Below are 18,514 nucleotides of genomic sequence, written 5' to 3'. Positions count from 1 at the left end.
TTTCTTTTTTTTTCTCTCTCTCTCTCTCTCTCTCATATAGCCTCTCCCCTTGCCTCTGACGCAAAAGCAGTGGCGGTCTCGGGAAAGTTTTAGCCTCCAGCGAGCTGTCGAAACGGATATCTTTTTGCACTCGGCGCTTTCTTGGACTCCTTTCTTGACGAAGTGCCCGTCGTCTTTCTTTCCCCGTTCCCTCCTCCGCTGTCGGGTCGTTGTGTCACGCACTATTTCTCGGCTCCGACGGAGCGAGAAAAATGTCAGCAAGACGAGAAGGAAGGAAGGAAAGAAAGGGGGGTGTCGTTTTTTTTTTTGGCTCGGGCTGTAACAGTGCCGCGGTCGTTCCTGGATGCACTCGACTCTCGTGATGCGTTGTCTTTCTCCTGAAACCTGTTCGCTTGCTTCTGCGTTGGCGGTTGTCCGTCTTTCTCAGTTCTTGCCAGAACTGTTTTGAGACGGGCCTGCAACGTTCTCCTGTGTGCCGTTTTAATGGAAGGTTCATTAGCGCCGGCCGTGTTAGGTTGGAGACGAAACAAAAAAAAGTGTCGGGGCATTAATCTGATTCAGCAGATAATAGTGCGAAAGCACGGGCAGTATTAGTGGACGACAAAGACGGTGTGCAATGCACAGCGCGAGAGTGGGTTGTAGTTTACTGAGGTAAACGACAACAACAACACGAGGCGTGTTCGGGTGCGGCGATAGCCTAGTGCTCTCGCGCAGTGGCCTGCGAAGCTGATCTGTTCGCGCTTCCGCGGGTTCGAATCCCAGCCGTGGATATTGACTTGATTCTTTAACTTGGCGTCGCTGTTGCTAGGCAACGACACAATATTCAAAGATGACTAGATCCTTGGTCAGTGTTGGTGAGCGTATGAGTGCGTTCGTACTGATATGATTGGTAGTCTCCTTTTTATCTTATAGCGATGACTGTTGAGCTAGGAATTAAGTACAGCTCTTTGGGTGTGTCGTTTGAAACCATTCTCTCCGTGGCTGAGCTACTCATGCTCTTATCCACCGTTCCTCTCTAATCAGTTTTACTTATTTCCGGCTTTACCACTGTGGCGTCACCCAGCGGGCAGTGTTTACGATCGATCTGCGGACGGCCAAATTGTCACATATTTGATGACGATGATGATTTGATTTTTACTGCACAAGGCCGGCCATCTTGGCCAAAGGGCGGCATGTTAATTTTTGGTCTGCTCGAGATGGGGTGAAATAACTATATTTCCCCAGCATTTGGACCGTTTAGAGCCCTATGAGAAGAAAAAAGGGCGAAAAAGTAAAAAAAAAGAAAGGACCTCTTCTCTGCAATACGTGTGTCGTAGTTCGGTTTCACTGCGCATTATTTTCGGGTGGCTAAAGTGTTCGCTGGTAAAGCTTTACTTTCACTCGTCGTGATCATCAAGAAAGTGGTTGGAAGTGTTAACTTGTGCAAGAGCCGGTCTGGTAGCAAAGGGTTGCAATTGTGTGCTGCGCATCTGAATGCAGGGTGCCGCTCAGACCGCCACACCACAGTCCTCGCATCACGTCCGGGTTCCTTTCGGGTGCTTTTAGTGCTAAAGTACTGAACACGGGTCCAACCAAAAATCTTGTGTGGAGCTTGACCTTAAGGTTGACCTTAACGCGGTTGCAACCAAGAATCATGTGAAGCTTGACCTTGATGGTGACCTTGGCCAACGTGGAGATATAGAATAAATATTGCCGCGGCTGGGTTTCGAGCCCGCGGCGGCGCGATCAGATCAACTACGCTGGCCACTGCGCGACAGCACTTTGCTCTAGCCGCACCCGGTCACGCCTCGCGTCAAACTAAACACCTGCTAAACACACAGCAAAACCATGAGCCAGCGAGGCTAAGCACGTGCTTTCGCACGTTTGCTTGGTTTAACCACATCAGAACCCTACCACTTTTTTGTTTTGCCTCCCTGTGACCGCTTGGAGCGAATATGATGCAGCACCACAGAAAGTGACGCCACATAAAAAACGGCGCCAGAATATCGGACGCCCTTCCTTCCTTGTTTCGGCTGCGGAGCCCAAAGGTTTTCAGCTGTCAGCAGCTCTACTAACGTGGGCCCAAAGTTGAGATGCGTCTCCTTCCCGCCTCAAAATGAAAACGCCGAGGCGAAAGCGGGTATTTGTCGACGTTGACTGGAGTCTAATGCCGACAGGGCGAAACTTCGTGTTCAGAATCCGTCGACTCCGAACTGAAACACAGTAGTTGGGTGGCATCACTCTCATTGTCAGAAGAGGCTGATTTCTTCTGAATGTGGGGAAACATCAGCACACCTTCGCTTTCGGCCTTTTTTTTTTTTTTGTGCAGATACGTTCACGCGGCAACCGTCGCCACTGCAGGCCACCATGTTAGTTGCCTGTTAAGCAGTTTTAAGTTTGTTTTTTTATGTAGCGCCATATGTTGATGACAGCGTGTACTATAAGCACAGGGACATCCATGCTCGTCCTCGATAAGGGGTGGTAATCTGTGCGAGCGACGCCGTGCCCAGCTCGTCTTTGGTAACGAAAGCGTTAAACAAAATGTGTACAGCGTAAGAGATTCACAGGGACACCTAATCATTTTGTGTGTTGGCAGTGCGATAGCATTAGAAGCTGTTGATGCCTTCGCCGGAAGGGACGTCACTTCCAGCCAGTGGGCATATTTATGACCGACGACACTTTTTTTTTTTCGACGAGGCTTTTAATGCTATCGCATTAAAAACGCCCGGTATATATGTATACTGCCGCATGTCGTGACCCGCAATTACGCTAATGGGCCGTCCCCATACGCTGGTGACGCAGAAGCCCGTTGTGGGCGGCGGGTAAAGGATACGAATGACGGATCAGAGTAAGGCAGGTGACGGCTGGTATGGTTTCCACTCGATCGTCCTTAGGGGCGTTTAACCTCGCCGTTGTCACGAATTCCGCGCGGCAGGTGCCTTGCTTGCCGCTGCGACGAGGTCGTCGCGGCTTTCTTTGTGCCTCCCTTGCCTGCCTGCCTGTCGCCGCCGCGACAAGGTCGGAAATCAGATCGATTCCCTTCCCTTGTAGCGTTTTCAGTCCTCGCGCAGCTGGATTCCAGATTTGTCATTTGTTTTGTTATATCTCTTCGCGCGCATAAGTAAGTGCCGCCGGGCGTTGGCACGGCTTCTCCTTTGTCCTCGCAGCCCGTGTCACAAGGCGCGGGCTGCCGCAACAAAGGGCGCCAGGGGTTTAGATACACCGCAGGGCAGAAAGCGCGGTTTTGTTGTTTCGCGTTTCACTACTCTTCGTCACCCAGCCAGCTCGAAGGCAGAGGGGGGGGGGGGGGGGGGGGGGGGGATTCTATACCTCGCGTTTGCGTCATCCCCGGAGGTATCTCGATGTCACTCTGCGCGGTTTTTCACCGGTCGCGAATGTTTACCCTTTTCCTTCCTCCGTGACGTAGCGAAGGGCTGGGCCCAGCACACATCTCTAGTGTCGCTTTCGCAGACCGAAACCGCAGCCGCTGCCTTTTGTGCCGTCGCCAAACAACGCTATTGGGTTGCTCGTCTCTGTAGCACGGTGCAGCTAACGCGCATAGAGTGTCCTGTTTATATAGTTACCGTTTTCACTTGCGGTCGGTTTGCGCTCACTGATCGATGCACTTGTTTCGCGACTGTAAGTAACGAAGCGTTTGTTTGTTCGCTGGAAATGAATTTCTGGTAGACGGACCCAGCTACGGACGGTGCTTTCGGCGTGCCTTAATTAGATGGATGATTGTGCACTTTTATTCTACCGCGGTTATGAAAGTTCATTGGCCGTTGCACTGCGTTGGTAGGACGCTCTTTATTCATATTTTTGTGATTCTGCGCGCGTGTGCGCTTAGTTCGAAGTTAGTTGAAGCGTAGTCCCTGTCTTTGCGCCGCATTATGGTGCGAAAAGTCCCAAGACACTTTCGGTCCTTTGAGGCCTGCTTGTGCTCTACATATCGTAATGAAGCTGGAAGAACGCTCCCATATTGTCGTTATGAAATAGAATCCGCTGTTACTCCGGCTGGTTAGCACCGATGTATCTGCAGTGCGGCTCCGATGCGTGCGGTTATAAGCATTGGCGCTGGTCACCGGACCAGCACCACCGGTGCGGGAAGATGCGGCTCCCCAGTAGCATCGTCCCCCGCGTCCGTCCATTCACTCCGCTGGGGCCGCTCATTGGGCGTCCGCGTCCATCCCCCTCCTCCGCTCCGGAGAGCGAGGGCGCTGCTCTCCTCCGCAGCGCCGCCGCCGCCGTTCGCGCAGCGTTTCGCCGACGAACGAGCGAGCGAGCGTACTCGTCGATTACGCGAGGTGAGGAGAGCGCAGTACGCAGCATCTGCAGCAGCAGCAGCCGCGCCGCTCGGGTGGCGGCCGTGCGCACAGTGCCCCGCTTTCCGGCTTCTTCGGTACGCGTGCCCGCCGTGCCCCGCTATGCCGCTCAGGGCAGCGGCGGCGCGTCAGTCTTCGCCTCCGGCGCCGGAGGCCACCTGCTTTTGCCCGGCCGCGGCGTCGTCGTCTCGGAGTAGTGCCGTCCCGCTGCACCGCTAACTGCGTCTTCGGAGGAAGAAGAGTGTCTCCCTTCCCCCCTTCCGTCACACCGTCCGCAAGCGAAACAGCCCAGGTTCCTGCGGCGTGCATGTTGTGCGCGTGTGCTGTGCCACTGTCGTCGGGCGACGATGCCGTCGACCGTGCCGTGCGACTCCGGCGAGCAGCCCGCGGGCGCCGCGCCGGCTACACCGGGCCTGGAGGAGGACCCGGCAGCCTGCGCTTCCAACGGGCACGCGGACTCGCCGCAGCCTCCTCCCGCTTCGCCCAGCGCGTCGAGCACGTCGTCCAGCGCTTCGACGCCGACGCCGAACGGTGCGGCCAACGGCGCGTCGGCGTGCGGCGGTGCCCCGACGCCGCCTTCGGTCAACGGCACCGGCGCCGTGGACGGCAGCAGTGCGCTGTGGGACGCGGATTCCATGTGGATTCTCATGTACGACAACATGCTGCGCGAGGGCACCACCCGGTCGCCCACCAAGCGCTCGTGCGGATGCAAAGGTAGGCGCCACTCGCCGGTACGCGTTGCATTGCTCTACCCTGCTGATGGTCAGTCTCGAGTTGATTGCTTGAGGACAACCGAGAATGTTGTCATATCGCAGCAGCCGGTGTCACTCGTACACGGTGGGTGTTCAGCGGGTTTCGGTTTAGGTTAGTTCTGTCTATGGCTGCGACGCCAAGTTAGCGCTCTTTGTATAGCCTGTGGCCACCGTTGAAGAAAAACCGAAAAATAAAACTAACGAGGAAAATTCTTCTGAGGCTAGCTGCGTATATCCTTGACGCAGCGACGCTCGAGATCAGAAGGGGTAATAAAAGTGGGGGGCTGGAGGGGGTAAGAGTGTCGTGCAGCGCTTGTGTGCGCTCGGCGCGAGAAGGCGCGGGCTTTCATGCGCCGCGCCGAAGAATTCAGCCGTGATCCAGCGGTTCGATATAAGGGCAGCTCAGTGCACGCGGCGATAGGGATGGCAGCGCTCTTTTTCATTCGCTGCAGCGGTGGTTGTCCGTGCGAAGAAGCCGGTCAGGCGCGCGTTGCCTGAATCGGTGATGATGCGCCTGCCGCCTTCCCATCCCGGCCGCTTCCTCCCCTCTCCCGCTCCACAAACGGGCTCCCATTATTCGCCGAATGATGGACACTTGGCTGCGCGGCTGCCTGATAGGTAGCTTCGTTCGGTCCCGTGCGCGAGGCGGCGATTGTATCGCCCGACGGAGGCCTTCTTTTTGTGTTTTACTTTTTGTATCCTACGTTCGAGTCCGACCCGTTTGATTTTTTTCGTTCCATTGGGTATTGTTTATTAAGCATGAAATGCTTTTTTGTTTTGATTTATGTGCGTGTGGCCCTTCGTATAGCGCCTGCCAGGCTCGGTGCCGCTTATATTTCTCTCGGTTTTCCTTAGAACAGACAAGGATCAAGAGATGAGGGACTCCATCGCGCGCGCGCACGCCCGAAATAATTTATTGTCGCTTGTCTGTGTGGTCTTTTTCTGCTCAAGTCCTGTCGTTCTTGCGCTGCGGTACAGTGAATCCGTACGTACCAACTCGCCTAGGTGTCGGCGTTAATCCATGTGCGAAAGATTCTGACAGTTTACTGAAATGGAAAGTTGGCTGTGGTGTTGATCATAAGGGGGGAGTAGTAGTAGTAGTAGTAGTAGAAAACTTTTATTGAGATCTTTTAAGAGATTCGCGGATTCGAAGCCTCCGTCGTCTTTCGTGGCGCCGGCGACTTGAGGCTTCTCTTCAGCAAGGTTGGGCCCCTAGTCCAGGGCTCCACTGAGTCGCGCTGCATCAGTAGCGTGCCGCACTAAGGGGGGAAATTCTTTTCTAATTTTACTCAAGACAATTTTGAGCTCATAAAGACAGACGAGAGACAACTGGTATAAAGCTTGATTCCCGAAGTATGGGGCATATAAGTGGATCGCCTGTAATCTAAAGAACAGCGTTAGCGGATTTGTTCCGTTTCATTTTTGCGCTCGAAATATTTCAGCTTTTGATCTTTGAGGCAACGTATAATGGCTGCCGCGTTAATTCGCTCGCTCTTTTTCCCCCAGCCCGCACTCGTTGCCATCGGTTTGACGCCCCCCTCTCCCAAGAGGAAAGTTCCATCGTTGTAAGAGATGGATGGGAGATAAGAAAGCGAAAGCTCCTTAATGACTGCCTTCTTCTCAGTTAATCGAGCTAATTGTGCTGATTTGCCCATTCCTGCCGAGTTACCTTGATGATGCTCGCTGATTTCGTAACGCGTCATCGCATGAACGTGATGATGGGAGGTTCTGGGAACTTGCGTAAACACTCCCCGCGAACGCTTGGAAAAAATAGAATGCGCTGTCAGCATTACGCTTATAGAGCGGAGCAAGCCTTTTTGTTGAGACTCGTATTCGCAGCGGGCGTCCCCTGACGACGCGTCGACTCGATACTAGCTCCTGTACACGAAAGTCGTAGCGGTAGATTGGCTGCTAATTTTCTTGGCGCGGCGTCGGTATATGCGTACATTTGCGCCCGAGCGTGCAGGAATGCGGCCGCTGTCTTTTTGCTGTTTGTTTTTTCGTTTCCTCGAGGCTCGGCGGGTATAAGTTACGCTCATACGGAGACGCGTTCTTCGATCGGATCCCCTCTACACACACATGCGCGAGGAGCCTCCTTTAGGAGCAAGAAGGAGCTAATCACGATCTCGTTTCGAGCCGGGAACTTCTCCGCTTTCACCGCGTGATTGGTCTCCAGCGTTGTCACACAGCGTGCGGGGAATTCTGTACGGCACCTTGTCCGCGGACTCGTCGACGAACCGATTCCTTTTTTCTTGTTCTTTTTGTCTTTTTTTTTTTTCAAATCTTTATTCCCTTACTTGCTCGACATGTCGTGTCTGAGAGCCCGTGTCGGCGCTATGTGTATATTTAGCTGCACATATAGGCCCTGCGTGCCTTGCTGTCTGAGTGGTAGCACTGCTCCGGCTTTCACGCCGGCTTTCACGCCGGCTATCTCGTCGCGTTACCGTGCCTGGACTGGTTGCAGCGCTAGCCAGGTCACTGCCGTCATTTTCTTTTTTGTCATTGGCGAGGAGAGTTGTTTTCACACGTTTCATTGCAGGCCGTTGGGTAAAGCATGGCTGCCTCGTCACGTGCAGGCGTGTAGAGCCTTTGGGCGCAGAACTGGTTTGCATACATTGTGCCCTGTTGCTGCGCGTTAACGCTGGTTTAGCAGGTTGGCGAAGGCCACTGACTAGTAGTGTGTCCGATGTCTCGTGCCTCTCGGTTTCGCTTTTTTTTTTTTTTTTTTTGCGCAGCGCTCTTGCGCGCCTTCTCGGTCATTGTGCTGTAGAATGTTAAAAGGAATCGTGCGTTGCGTCGAAAGTATCTCGTCGTCTCCTGCCGTTAATGCAGTACGGTTGCGAAACAGTGTTGGCGTAGAAATTGATTAGAGTACGTTAGAGCTTGCTGCGCATAAAAAATAAAGGGGAGGCGGTTGTCAGGTTTGCTAGAACTATAGGCTCCTATTCCTAGCAAACAAGGCTGCATAACTTAATGTTGTTAATCTGTTTGCTTTTTGTAAAGACGAGCGCTCTGTAGATTACTCAGGAACGGTCTGTTTTCAAGGCCGTGTGCGTTGTTCCGATATCTTTTGGTAGTTCATGGGAAGCTCTGTTGCGGCCAGCTGATAAGTAAATCAGGAGAGAGATAGGCTAGTTAATTCGCTTCTGAAGGGGGGAGGGGGGGGGGGGGGGTCGGATCACTTTTATCAGGAGCTTACCGCTGGTGTTCCTTTCTTGCATCGCACCACAACAGGCAACACACCGAGATAATGAAATCTTTTCCCAGTTATTCCCAAAGCTGGAAGCCTTCGCTAGTAATTCGCGGTCCTGTCCCGTTCTGTCGCTCCGATATTACGGGAGTGTAGGCGTGAAGCCCGATCTAAGGACCCATGAGAAGTTGAAAAGGCGGAAGGTGCTACACCGCCATCACAGGCGGTGTAGCACCGCTCTGGCATTGCGGGAGTGTTGGCGTCATCTATCGATGGAGCCCAGCGAGCATCGGAGGGCTCGAATGTACCGTATTTACTCGCACATTGTGTGCGCTTTTTTGTTTGTCGAAAAAGAAAAAAAAATGTAGCGCAAATTCGGGAACTAGCGTTTGTAACGCGGGAGTGAAACTTGAACTTCAAAATTTTCTCGCATTTAATGACTATTGTTATGGGATGCGTTTATCGAGTGCGTTCGTTTGCGAGTAAATGCGGTGTATTCACCGTCCGTCCTCGCCTCTGTAGTGTGCGGGCCATGGGCGCCGGCCCTGAACGCAGTGGGTGGCACAGGCCGGGAAGCGGGCGAGGCGTGCTCCCGCACGCGTCCCGCCTCAATCGCGGAAGAGGGAGCAGGGCCCGCGCTGCTGCCGCGTCCGGAGTCCGTTTCCATGGCAACGCTTCCAGCAGCCGCCGCTGCTCGTTGTGTGCCCGGCCCCCCTCTCTCCCTCCTCTCTGCACATCGTCTGCCGGCTCCGGATATGAGGCCGTCGCTTTCTGGCCCGGCGTGTCGCGGGATTTTACAGTGCCCGCTTGCGGCGCTCGTCGTCACACGCCCTGTATTCCCGCGCGCAGACTCAGATGTAATCTTGTCTGTGTACCCAAGAGCGTCTGTGTGGAAGTGACAGGGGCGGCCATGTGGTTCTTGGTGAACGCAGGAAGCGGAACAGTTTCTTAAAAAAAAGTAATGAATAAAACGCGGGATTATTTCGTTGCGGGTATACGCCTAACGCTGAGTTGCTTGTTTAGTGAGGCTCATCAGGGTTGTTTTTGACAATCAGTGGAGTAATTTTTGAATCGCATAGTACGTTTTTTTCCAGAGCGCCAAAACATCCAGAACGTAACAGCAGCTTCGCCACATTTCTCTCGCTTCAAAATGCTCCCCTCCCCTCCTTCAGTGGCGGATTTTTGGGTCACTGTTGGAGGGGGCGGTTGGGAAGGCTTGGAGGGGCAGTCCCATTTGAACGATTTATTTCACGGACTTCATTGGTCGAAAGAATGGGGTGCAGCACACGGTTTTCCTGTGTAAAATTCTTGGCTTGGTGAGTCGGCCTCGGTGGGTTTTCAAGGACGTTGTAAGTGGAGGACTCATGCACTACGGCTGCCACAGTCTCTGGAAGTTCCAGGTGTAGGCTGCCCTCAAGGCTTCCCACCAACGGCGGTGAAGTGCAGCTAGTGGTTCGTTCCGCCCCCTGTGGAGTGCTTAGTGCATGCCCATTGTGGTATTCCTTGCGTTGGCTGATATTTACGGCTTTTGCAGCCTGAAACAATCGTGGAAGGTACGAGTGGGTGTGGTCAGTAGCGGGATACGGTACGCGATGGCTTCTCATACGGAATTACACGCGCCTGCAGTTTCACAGCACAGTAGCGGGCGCAATGGTTCCGGGATGTAAGCGAGCACCTCACGCTGTGTAGTTCACCTGACTATAGCTACATTTCCGACCTCGTTGAGTCGAAAATAGAACCGATCTGCGTATACCCGGCGCGGTGACTTGCGTCAGAAGTCGGGCTGCAGGGTATAATTGAATGTGAACGCGGAGCGGAGACGCGCCAGTGTGTTGTACGCCCGAAGGAACCCAAAACAGCGCCAGATGCCTCATCTAATCCGGTTGCCTCTGCGAGCAGCCTGTCGCTCGCATTCGCTTTCTGTATCGGCTTTCCGGCCGTCCGTTCGGGTTGGTTCGCTAACAATCGCGTTACGAAAGCGAGCCGCTCGCCCCGGCGCCGTCGCCGAGTCGCGCAACCGCGTGTGGTGTGTGCACCGGGCACGAAACGGCCGGGGAGGGGGTGCCTTCTTTTCCTCGTTTTTCTGTCTCTGCAGCAGGTGCCGCTACGCACGACTTCGGAACCCCCTCCCCTTCTCTTCCGATGCCCACCTTACGTGGGGTGGCACGCTTGTCCTATAGTGCCCGCTCTCCCGTCTCCGCCTTCTGTGCTTTTTGTTTTTCATTATTTTTTTTTTCGCGTGCCAGTTTCGGGACAGGGTTTTACGACTTGCCATTTGCGCGCCCCAGCTCTCGTGGAAGGCACGGCCCATTGTTCGTGTATCGAACGCGGGGCGTGACTTTTTATAGACAGCCGCTGCTCTTCTCGCAGTGCGTGCGCGCGGCTGTCTGGGATGCTGCTCCCGTTGTCTCTGGGAGAACGGCAGTACAGTCGACGCCTTGATGGCGCATGCGCGCAGCAGGTACCGCTTGCCGGGGAGGTAATGAGAAATAAATAGGCGGCTAGGCTAAACGCGTTTATATACCCCCATCTCCCCCGAGTTTGTTTTGTACACACAAAGTGAACATGAGGGGAGACGCTTCAGTGTGCTTGCCAACGTTTCGAGCCTTCCTGCTCGGTGTGAAGGCCATACTTAAGCCCCGCCAATCATGAGCGCTTTGGCAAGATGAAGAAAAGTCCTGTTGTCGAAAGGTTTGTGTGTATCAAGAAACCACCTGCCAGTGCTTTAGGTGTCTGACTGAACGTGTGTACTGCGATGTAGTGTGTATTCTCGCCGCTCCCGCCGACCGCACGTTCAAGTGATGCGCAGTTAACTGTGGGCACGCGCATTGGTTGTCGCTTATACCGTCATAACAGTGCTCCAAAGAGCTATATTTCTTGCATACTGCGTCGCTGTTGAAGGTGAATCCTGCGCGAATATGGCCCGCGGCACTATCCTGCCCCCCCCCCCCCCCCCCCCCCCCCCCCCCTCCAGTCCGGCACATTTGCGGGTTTTTCTCGGTGCTGCGCTACGCCCACGTCGCGTATGTAGACGGCCATCAGAGTAGTGCAACACGGTCTGCACTGTGCGAGCTCGTATAGTATACAGGCGCAGCGTAATCAATCGCTCCGGTGACGGTGGCGGCCTTTCAGCTTCGCGCAGCTGCGCGCATTCACCCTTGATCCTTCGTCGAGCTGGGCGCGAGAAGTGACGTCGCTCAGAGCTTACAGCGCGTCTTGCAGCGATGCTCTGCAGCGCGTCAGGGTTGTGCTCACGCGATGAATGGGAATATCAGCCGGCTTTGTACTGCTCTCGCGGCCGGGTCCCGTGGGCGCGTTGCCGGCGTCACTGCCGCCTTGTTGCTCTTCGCCCTTGTTGGTCATGAAGAGCAACGGTCCTTGCCCGTATGCTTGCCGCGGAACTTGTAGGGAACCTGCACTGAAAGAGCGTGCTACAGGGAACCTCGCATTGCCGCTATTGTGACGCTTGTCTGACGCTTTTTTTTACTATTCTATTCTCTTCCCATTCTGCCCTGCACGCGTGTAGCCGCATTTATTTATTTATTTTTTCAAGGATTCCTGCAGCACCCCAACACATTATTGCAGGCGTGACGTACAACGAAATCGAGCATTGCTAGTGGCATAGTCAGATGATGGGACTATTCGAACAACGCGTGGAACAGCCAGACACACAACGAAAACGCGTACACACTCGCGTACGTTGAATTATGCAATTTTAGGATAAACGCGATTTATGACCAGATTCATGAAACGCTTCCGCAGATGTCAGTCGGCACATGCCCGTGCTCGTTCCTGTTTTCCTAAAGCGACTTTTGGCCCTCTCACGCTGGGAGGTGTCGCTGAACCGAATGATTTAGTGTTTATGCAAATAATTGACATTTATATGGATTTCATTGAATGTCATCACCCTCGTATGTCTTTCGCGGTCGAATGAGTTTGACGAACTCAGTCGCATTCGGTTTCAAATTGAATTATTAATCTCCACTCTAAGTCAGGCAGTGATAACGGGAGAGAGACTGCGCAGTGACGGCATGGGGTACGCCACTGGGGAAGTTATTGCTTTCTGCAGTTTGAGAACACCCTGGCTGCATCTTTAGCGAAGAGAAGCGGGTGGGTGCAGCCGTGCGAGTTCTCTCCCACAAGCTGCTCGATCACGAATGTCGCCTCCGCTCAATACTCGATGTGTTCGCCTCGGCTGTGCCTGTTGGGCAGCGACTTCGCATCGTGGATGTCGGTGCCAAACACAACTCGCATCGCTTCGCGCCGCCGTCCTGCTCTTTTAATTCTTACTTTACATCTCTTCACCTACGATGAATAAGTACTGCCGAAGTAGAAACGCGAAATTGAGTTAGTGGTTTCGCGAATTGTCATTCGTGTAAATCGCGAAATTCTGGCGAAAATCCAGTCGTTTACAGCGGATTAGAATATTCCGTTGTCCAACAGTCGGGGGAGGTAGGTTTTTGTGATTTGCAACTCGCGTGCCGTACGCGGCGTAGACTGCTGCGAGTGACGATAAATCTACTGGCGCAAGTAAATGGTTGCCAGCATAGAAGGCTGCAAGTGACCAAGACTGAAACTTCTCTCCGGGTGTTATGAAATTTGTTGTCGGACAGTATAACCACAAGTTTCGGGACTCCCGTCCTCGGTGCGGTGTGCGAGAATGGCGTTTTAGGTGTGGCACGCACTTTTTTTTTTTTTTTCGCGCTTGACAGCATCAAGAGGGCAGTGGGGCAGTATGAAGTGTAGACGAGAGCGTTCGCTCTTCCCCGTGATTATGCTAATCGGGAATTTCGGGGGATTTCCGGTGCGAGAGGCAGGCGAATGTCTGGCTGTGTAACCTATCGGTGTGGCTTGACGTAAATAAACTAGCCCTAAACACGAACAAAACAAAATATATTGTATTTCGACCAAAAAATAAATGTATGTCAGACATTCTTCTGCGCTTCGGCAATGAGCAAATTGAACGCGTTGCATCACATAAATTTCTAGGTGTAATCTTTCAGGAACACCTAAACTGGTCTACACATGTCTCAAAAGTTCGAACAGATATATCAAGAACGATTGGGCTCACCTATAAACTAAAGGATTTGCTACCGCCATGGTTAAAAAAGCAATTGTATTATGCTCTAATACACTCCCGTCTGCACTACTGTCTTCTTGTATGGGGTACGACCACAAAAACAAATTTAGAGAACCTACATGTACTACAAAAACATTTTCTGCGCCAAATAGAAAATGTCCCACGCCGAACTCATTCAGCACCGTTATTCCAAAAACACCGAATCCTGACTATCACAAACATCCTATGTAAAAAACTAGCACTAGCTATATACACTCAAATCAAACAGAATGCATCATCGTTCACTGAGAAATATCTTCATAAAGAACACATGTATAATCTCCGGCATACCATTTATAACAGACAGGATTCGTACAAACTACGGAACACAAAAGTTAACATATCAGATTCCTGACTTCTTGAATAAGCACGCCATGGTTATGAATATCATTACTGACAGTTCTTCAGCTCTAGCCTTTAAAAGAAACATTAACACATTTTTTTTTAGCACACAATTTTGACTATTTCCTTTTTTTTTCTGGGTTCCAAGTAGACACCAGATGGTTTTTGTTGTGAATGTTTTATTGTTCCCGCTTGTTTATTTTCTCTGCCTATTACTGCATGCGATTTATTTGTTTGCTGTTTGTTTCCTCGCAGTATGACTTAGCCCTGTATGCTATGCTGTATTAATGTGTTCCTTTTATGTTGATCGAAACTTTGTTTAACGATCTGACTGTACCTGCTGTTGAGTGATGTGTTTGGGAAGGGGGGAAGGGGGCCGACACTGAGTCAGGCATTAATTTGCCTTTATGTCTGCCTCCTAGGCACCTGTTACTGCTGCCTGAATAAAATGACTTTGACTTTGACATGCTCAGGCTTGGACTCGTTAAGTCACGTGACCGGTTGGGAGTGCATGCTTAAGAGGCCTCGATTCACTTACTCCTTGAGGCGGCGATTAAAGCGAGATCGGTGTTCGTCCCGAAAGAAGTTTTGGTATCCGCAAGAGAAGGGTAAAGCGGGCCTCCGTGCTGCACATTTTGTTATGTTTATCTTGTTCGCCCGAAATAATAAAGTAAAATCGCAAGGTGCAACGACTTTTCCCTCCCGCCGACGGGTTACGCGAGCTGGGCGGCAATCGGACACACGCAGTGCGTGTGTGCTTGAGGAATGGAGACCGAGCGGCGTCTCGACAGTCATCTCTTGTGCGTGTGTGTGTGATGAAGACGAAGGAAGGATATGACGCGCGAGCGAATGCCTCATTCGTGACTCGAGAGTGCTTTATTTTTTCCTCCTCCGCTTCCTTCCTCGCTTATTCTCCTGGCGCGCCCGGGGAGGCGCGTCACAGTGTGCTCTTTCTTTGCGTCCCGGTTTTCCTGCTTTCCAGAAAGCGAGCCTCTTGGTAGTTTTTTTTTTTTCGTTTTCTTAGCCGCATTGTTGCCCCTTTGTGCCACCGCCATTGTTGCCGCCCACGAAAGAAGCGTCTCATCTACTCGCGCGTGTGTTTTTGGTAATCGCCGGTTCGCATGTTTTTCCTCGCCACGAGGCTGTCGTTGTTTTCTTCCTCGCTTGGCGTCCGTTGGCGGCGACAGCCATTGTTCTCGCTACTAGTTTGAACGCGGCGTTTACATACCCCGTATACCGCCACCGTCACGTGCCAGCCACCGTCACGTGCCATCCACGCTCTGGTACTTCGCTGGTGGTAAAGAGTTTTAACTTGACTCAGGGAAACTGCTCTGACGATTCAGATTGGGACCCGAGGAGGATAGTCGCCTGCTCGGCCTGCGCTTGCCGGTTATGAATTGGCGCTACCGCAGTACCAGTACCGCTGCCGAGCCTAGGAAGCATCCAAGGCACCCGTCCTCGCGATTACTGTGCGATCTTCACCTGTTAGAATTAGGTGTAGCTTGGCCTGACCTGGTGCGGATGAGCTTCTCGCGACTTGCACTAGGCTCGAGGTCGCGCTTGCGGAGGTAGGTAATCTTGCTGGAATGGTGCGACGCGCGTTTTTTTTTTCCCCTAATGCTGTATAAGATGGAGTGGTTGAGCCGGCGTCAAGTTTCAATCTGGCTATCCTTTGCCCGGGGTGCTGATCGCTTCGAGCGCGGACCGAGGCAGCTGCAGCTTCTTTCCGCGAAGTGCCGCTGACCGAAGCAGGAAATTCGCTGAACAGAGCTTCCTTCAGGCTCTTTACTCAAGAATAGTGCGGCACCGTCGGAGGCTGGCACCAGTGTCGCGTTCCTTTTCGCTTAGCGTGCTTGTTCATGTCTCAACGGGTTTCGACGTGCATTTCTCTTAGTGCGCACGTGCCTGCCTTCGGATCATTCGTATTTGCTGCAAATAATGTTGATGTCGTAACTCCTTTCCCCTGGCTGTGTAAAGACGCGAGGCTTCTCGTCACGTGTCATCAACTAAGTAAAGAGACTTCGAGCATGTAGCGTGCACCTGCCGCTTGGACAAACTAGCGCTTGTTGGGCTCGGAGCTAAAACGGAGTGAGCGTTAAAAAAAAAAATAAAAATAAAAGTGGATGAAAGGTTTCTGGTTCGCAAGATGTTTGTGCTGCTTCCTGCGGAGTGCGCTTCAACTGATTCAGCTGCTGCGCCGCGGCGATCGAGTCGGTGGGCAACCCGTGTGTACGTAACGTACGCCGCGCGCTTGTGTCCCCGTTTGCATTGTAGCGGCTCGCCCACCGTCGTGCTGCTGCTGCGGTGGTCTTGCGACGCCGACTTAGTGCGGACCTCCGCTGTGTGTGCGGCCGCTCTCTCTCGTGCCAAGGACGCCGTTGGCTCGTGTTAGTGGGAACAGCGCATGCACACAATGGCCAGTGGTTACGTGGCGTGTGGTTTGAGCCAAGGACTCCACGACGGTTTCCTGTGGTAACCACCACCACCAACCGACCGTTGTGCCGTGTGTTTATCGTGCCTCGCATATGCGAGTGTGTGTGTGCCGCTCCTATGGAAAAAAAAAAAAAGGAAATGCGGAAGCCAGGGAAGGACCATTACCGGGTGCACGTTGAGTGCGAAGACCTTGGATTGAGGCAGTCAGCTGGCTCGGGGAAGAAAAGTGAAGTCCTCTTGTGTATGGAACGTCTTTTTTTTTTCCTTTTCGGGAAGCGTCGTCGCCGTTTGATTCGCTGCATCCGTGCGTCTGAATTTTTCCGTCGTGCGTATGGCGTTATCGCAGCCGCCGGAGCCTGACGGTCGCACGGGAGGCATTGTTATGGGAAAGCGGCGGTTGCGTATCGTTGCGTCGTCGGAGGCGCGCTGCAGCCGCCCCGCTAGGACGGAGTGGCCGAGCACCGATTGTTTCCCCCCGGGCCTAATTCCTTTGGCGAGGGCGGCCAGCGGGCGCTGTCGGGGCGTGCATTGTTCTCGGTGCGTGCTTCTGGTACTGCACGATCTTCGCAGCGCCGTCACAGCTCTGCGCAGTTTCTTCCCCTTCCTGTGCGGACGGCGTTGCGTAGGTAGCAGTTTTGCCTCTGCTTGGTAACGCTGCGCTGTTGACGTGTGACTGCGGTGCTTTCCAGCATTGCCGCCCGACAGATCGTTTGGGCTGGCGTTACTGCCGTGTTTTACAGCGACAGCTGTCAAGCGTCCGTCCCTGTGTTTCGCGTCGTAATTGTATGTCGTAGTAGTCGGCGTAACCTGGTGGGTGCGCGCGTTGCCTTGAGAACCACTCGCAGGGCGGTTACCGTGCGAGGAGTAAGGTGTCACGTGAGCTGAGAAATGCGTAACCGGTGGGTGGTTACCTCAGGAACCGTGCGGAAGCTGGTTACAGTGGAAGGAGCTAAGTATGGTGAGAGTGTAGGAAGGCTTACTATGGTAACCATCGTGAACGTGGTTACTTAGGAAGAGGAAGACGGGTTTGGCAAGGGCGGAGGAATGTAGCGAGAGGTCCATCTGCAGCAACTGCTGCGAAACGCGCCGCCCGAGGACAGGATCATCACCGGCGCTGCACTTTAGAACGCCGGACTAGAGAGGGTACGTGGACGAAATATGTCCATGAGTGGAAAACTATAAAAAGAACGCCCTATAACTCGACAGATTTGAGGTCGCCCTTGTATTCTCGACATATCGTAGAAAGAAAGATGAATGGAAAGGCAGGGAGTTTAACTAGGCGATGCCCATCAGTCTGCCACCGTACTCGTGGTAACAGTGGTGGCAGTAAATACCGAAGCGTGAGATGCTTCGCCTCAGGTAGTCAGGAACGGGCGGCGGCCGAAGCGTTGTGGAAGGCGGGTATGAGAGAGTTGAGTACGCGGCTGTAATCTTGACGGCATCTCTATGCTGCGTCACGGAATCGCAGGGCCCTGTACGTCTTCTGCGACGGAGCTGTCACATTCGCGCAAGTGTGGCGGTCGCGCTTGCGCTCTCGAGCGGCCGGCCGTCTCGCATTCCCCGCCCGCCCCGGCGTCTTCGTCCGGAAGCGTCCGTCGCTTCCAGGTTTGTGGGTCTCATTTGCAAACCCGCGCCGTCTCCCGCCGAAGGGAAGAGCACCGGTGGGGGGAGGGCATTGGCGTCGCCTGGGAACCGGAAGGAACGTTATTACTAAATGATGCACGCCCGTCGATGCATGTGCGCGGTGGTGGGGGCATGTTGACGACCGTGCATGTGCCTCGGGAAAAAGAGTGAAGAAAAAACTCTCGGCCGATGAACGGATGGTCCGGCGTCACTAATTACGCGTCTCTCTCTCTCTCTCTCTCCTAGCGTCCCGCGCACGCAGCCGCGCCGCAACGTCCTCGCGGGTTCATAAGTTCTTGGAGCCTGATGTCGCGAAGTGGTAGAAACACGATTCCCTCCCGGCGTTCCTGTCATGGGCGACTGATGCTTCTTCGCAGCCATGTTTTTTGTCAGCTGTTTGTATAACTATCGAAACTTCGCCCCGGTTCGGCCTTTCGCTTGAATCGCAACTTAGCTCGAGGCATGAGTGACCTCGCTTCTCCGAAGCCAGAGTGCGCGCGTCTATGTTCTGTTTAGAAGTAGTTATTTGGCAAGTAAACGTGCGGCAGCGTACTGTAAAGGAAAGGGTGAACGAAACTGTTTTTTTTTTATTTGCAACGTTTACACCAGCTATCGCCGAATTTCGTGATTTATGCCGCCAGCGTACGCGTGTTGTGACTTTTTTTTTTTTTGTGGATCGTGTGTCTTGCTGCGTCGTCCTCGGCCGTACGTCGCGCTGTGGAAGGCGGCGACGTCTTTTCCAACTGCCGCTCCT

General features: G+C 53.2%; 1 protein-coding gene across 7 annotated transcripts in view; it reads left to right on the top strand.

The window, feature by feature from the left end:
• LOC149340777 (CLIP-associating protein 1-B-like) overlaps positions 1-18,514 on the top strand; it is a 167,592-nt gene that overhangs the window by 45,495 nt on the left and 103,583 nt on the right. For 2 of the 7 annotated variants that reach the window (XM_089549634.1, XM_089549633.1), the window contains exon 1: positions 4,230-5,015. The exons of the other annotated variants lie outside the window; for them this stretch is intronic. In XM_089549634.1, the coding sequence (XP_089405760.1) occupies positions 4,649-5,015 (367 nt within the window). In that variant the 5' untranslated portion in view covers positions 4,230-4,648. Of the gene's footprint in view, positions 1-4,229; positions 5,016-18,514 lie in introns of those variants that run through there. 7 annotated transcript variants of the gene reach the window in all.

This window comes from Amblyomma mixtum, chromosome 6, assembly GCF_055824585.1.
Source record: "Amblyomma mixtum isolate Tamu chromosome 6, ASM5582458v1, whole genome shotgun sequence".
Taxonomy (NCBI): Eukaryota; Metazoa; Arthropoda; class Arachnida; order Ixodida; family Ixodidae; genus Amblyomma; species Amblyomma mixtum.
The sequence above is the reverse complement of the archived record's forward strand: the minus strand, read 5'-3'. Positions and strand labels throughout refer to the sequence as shown.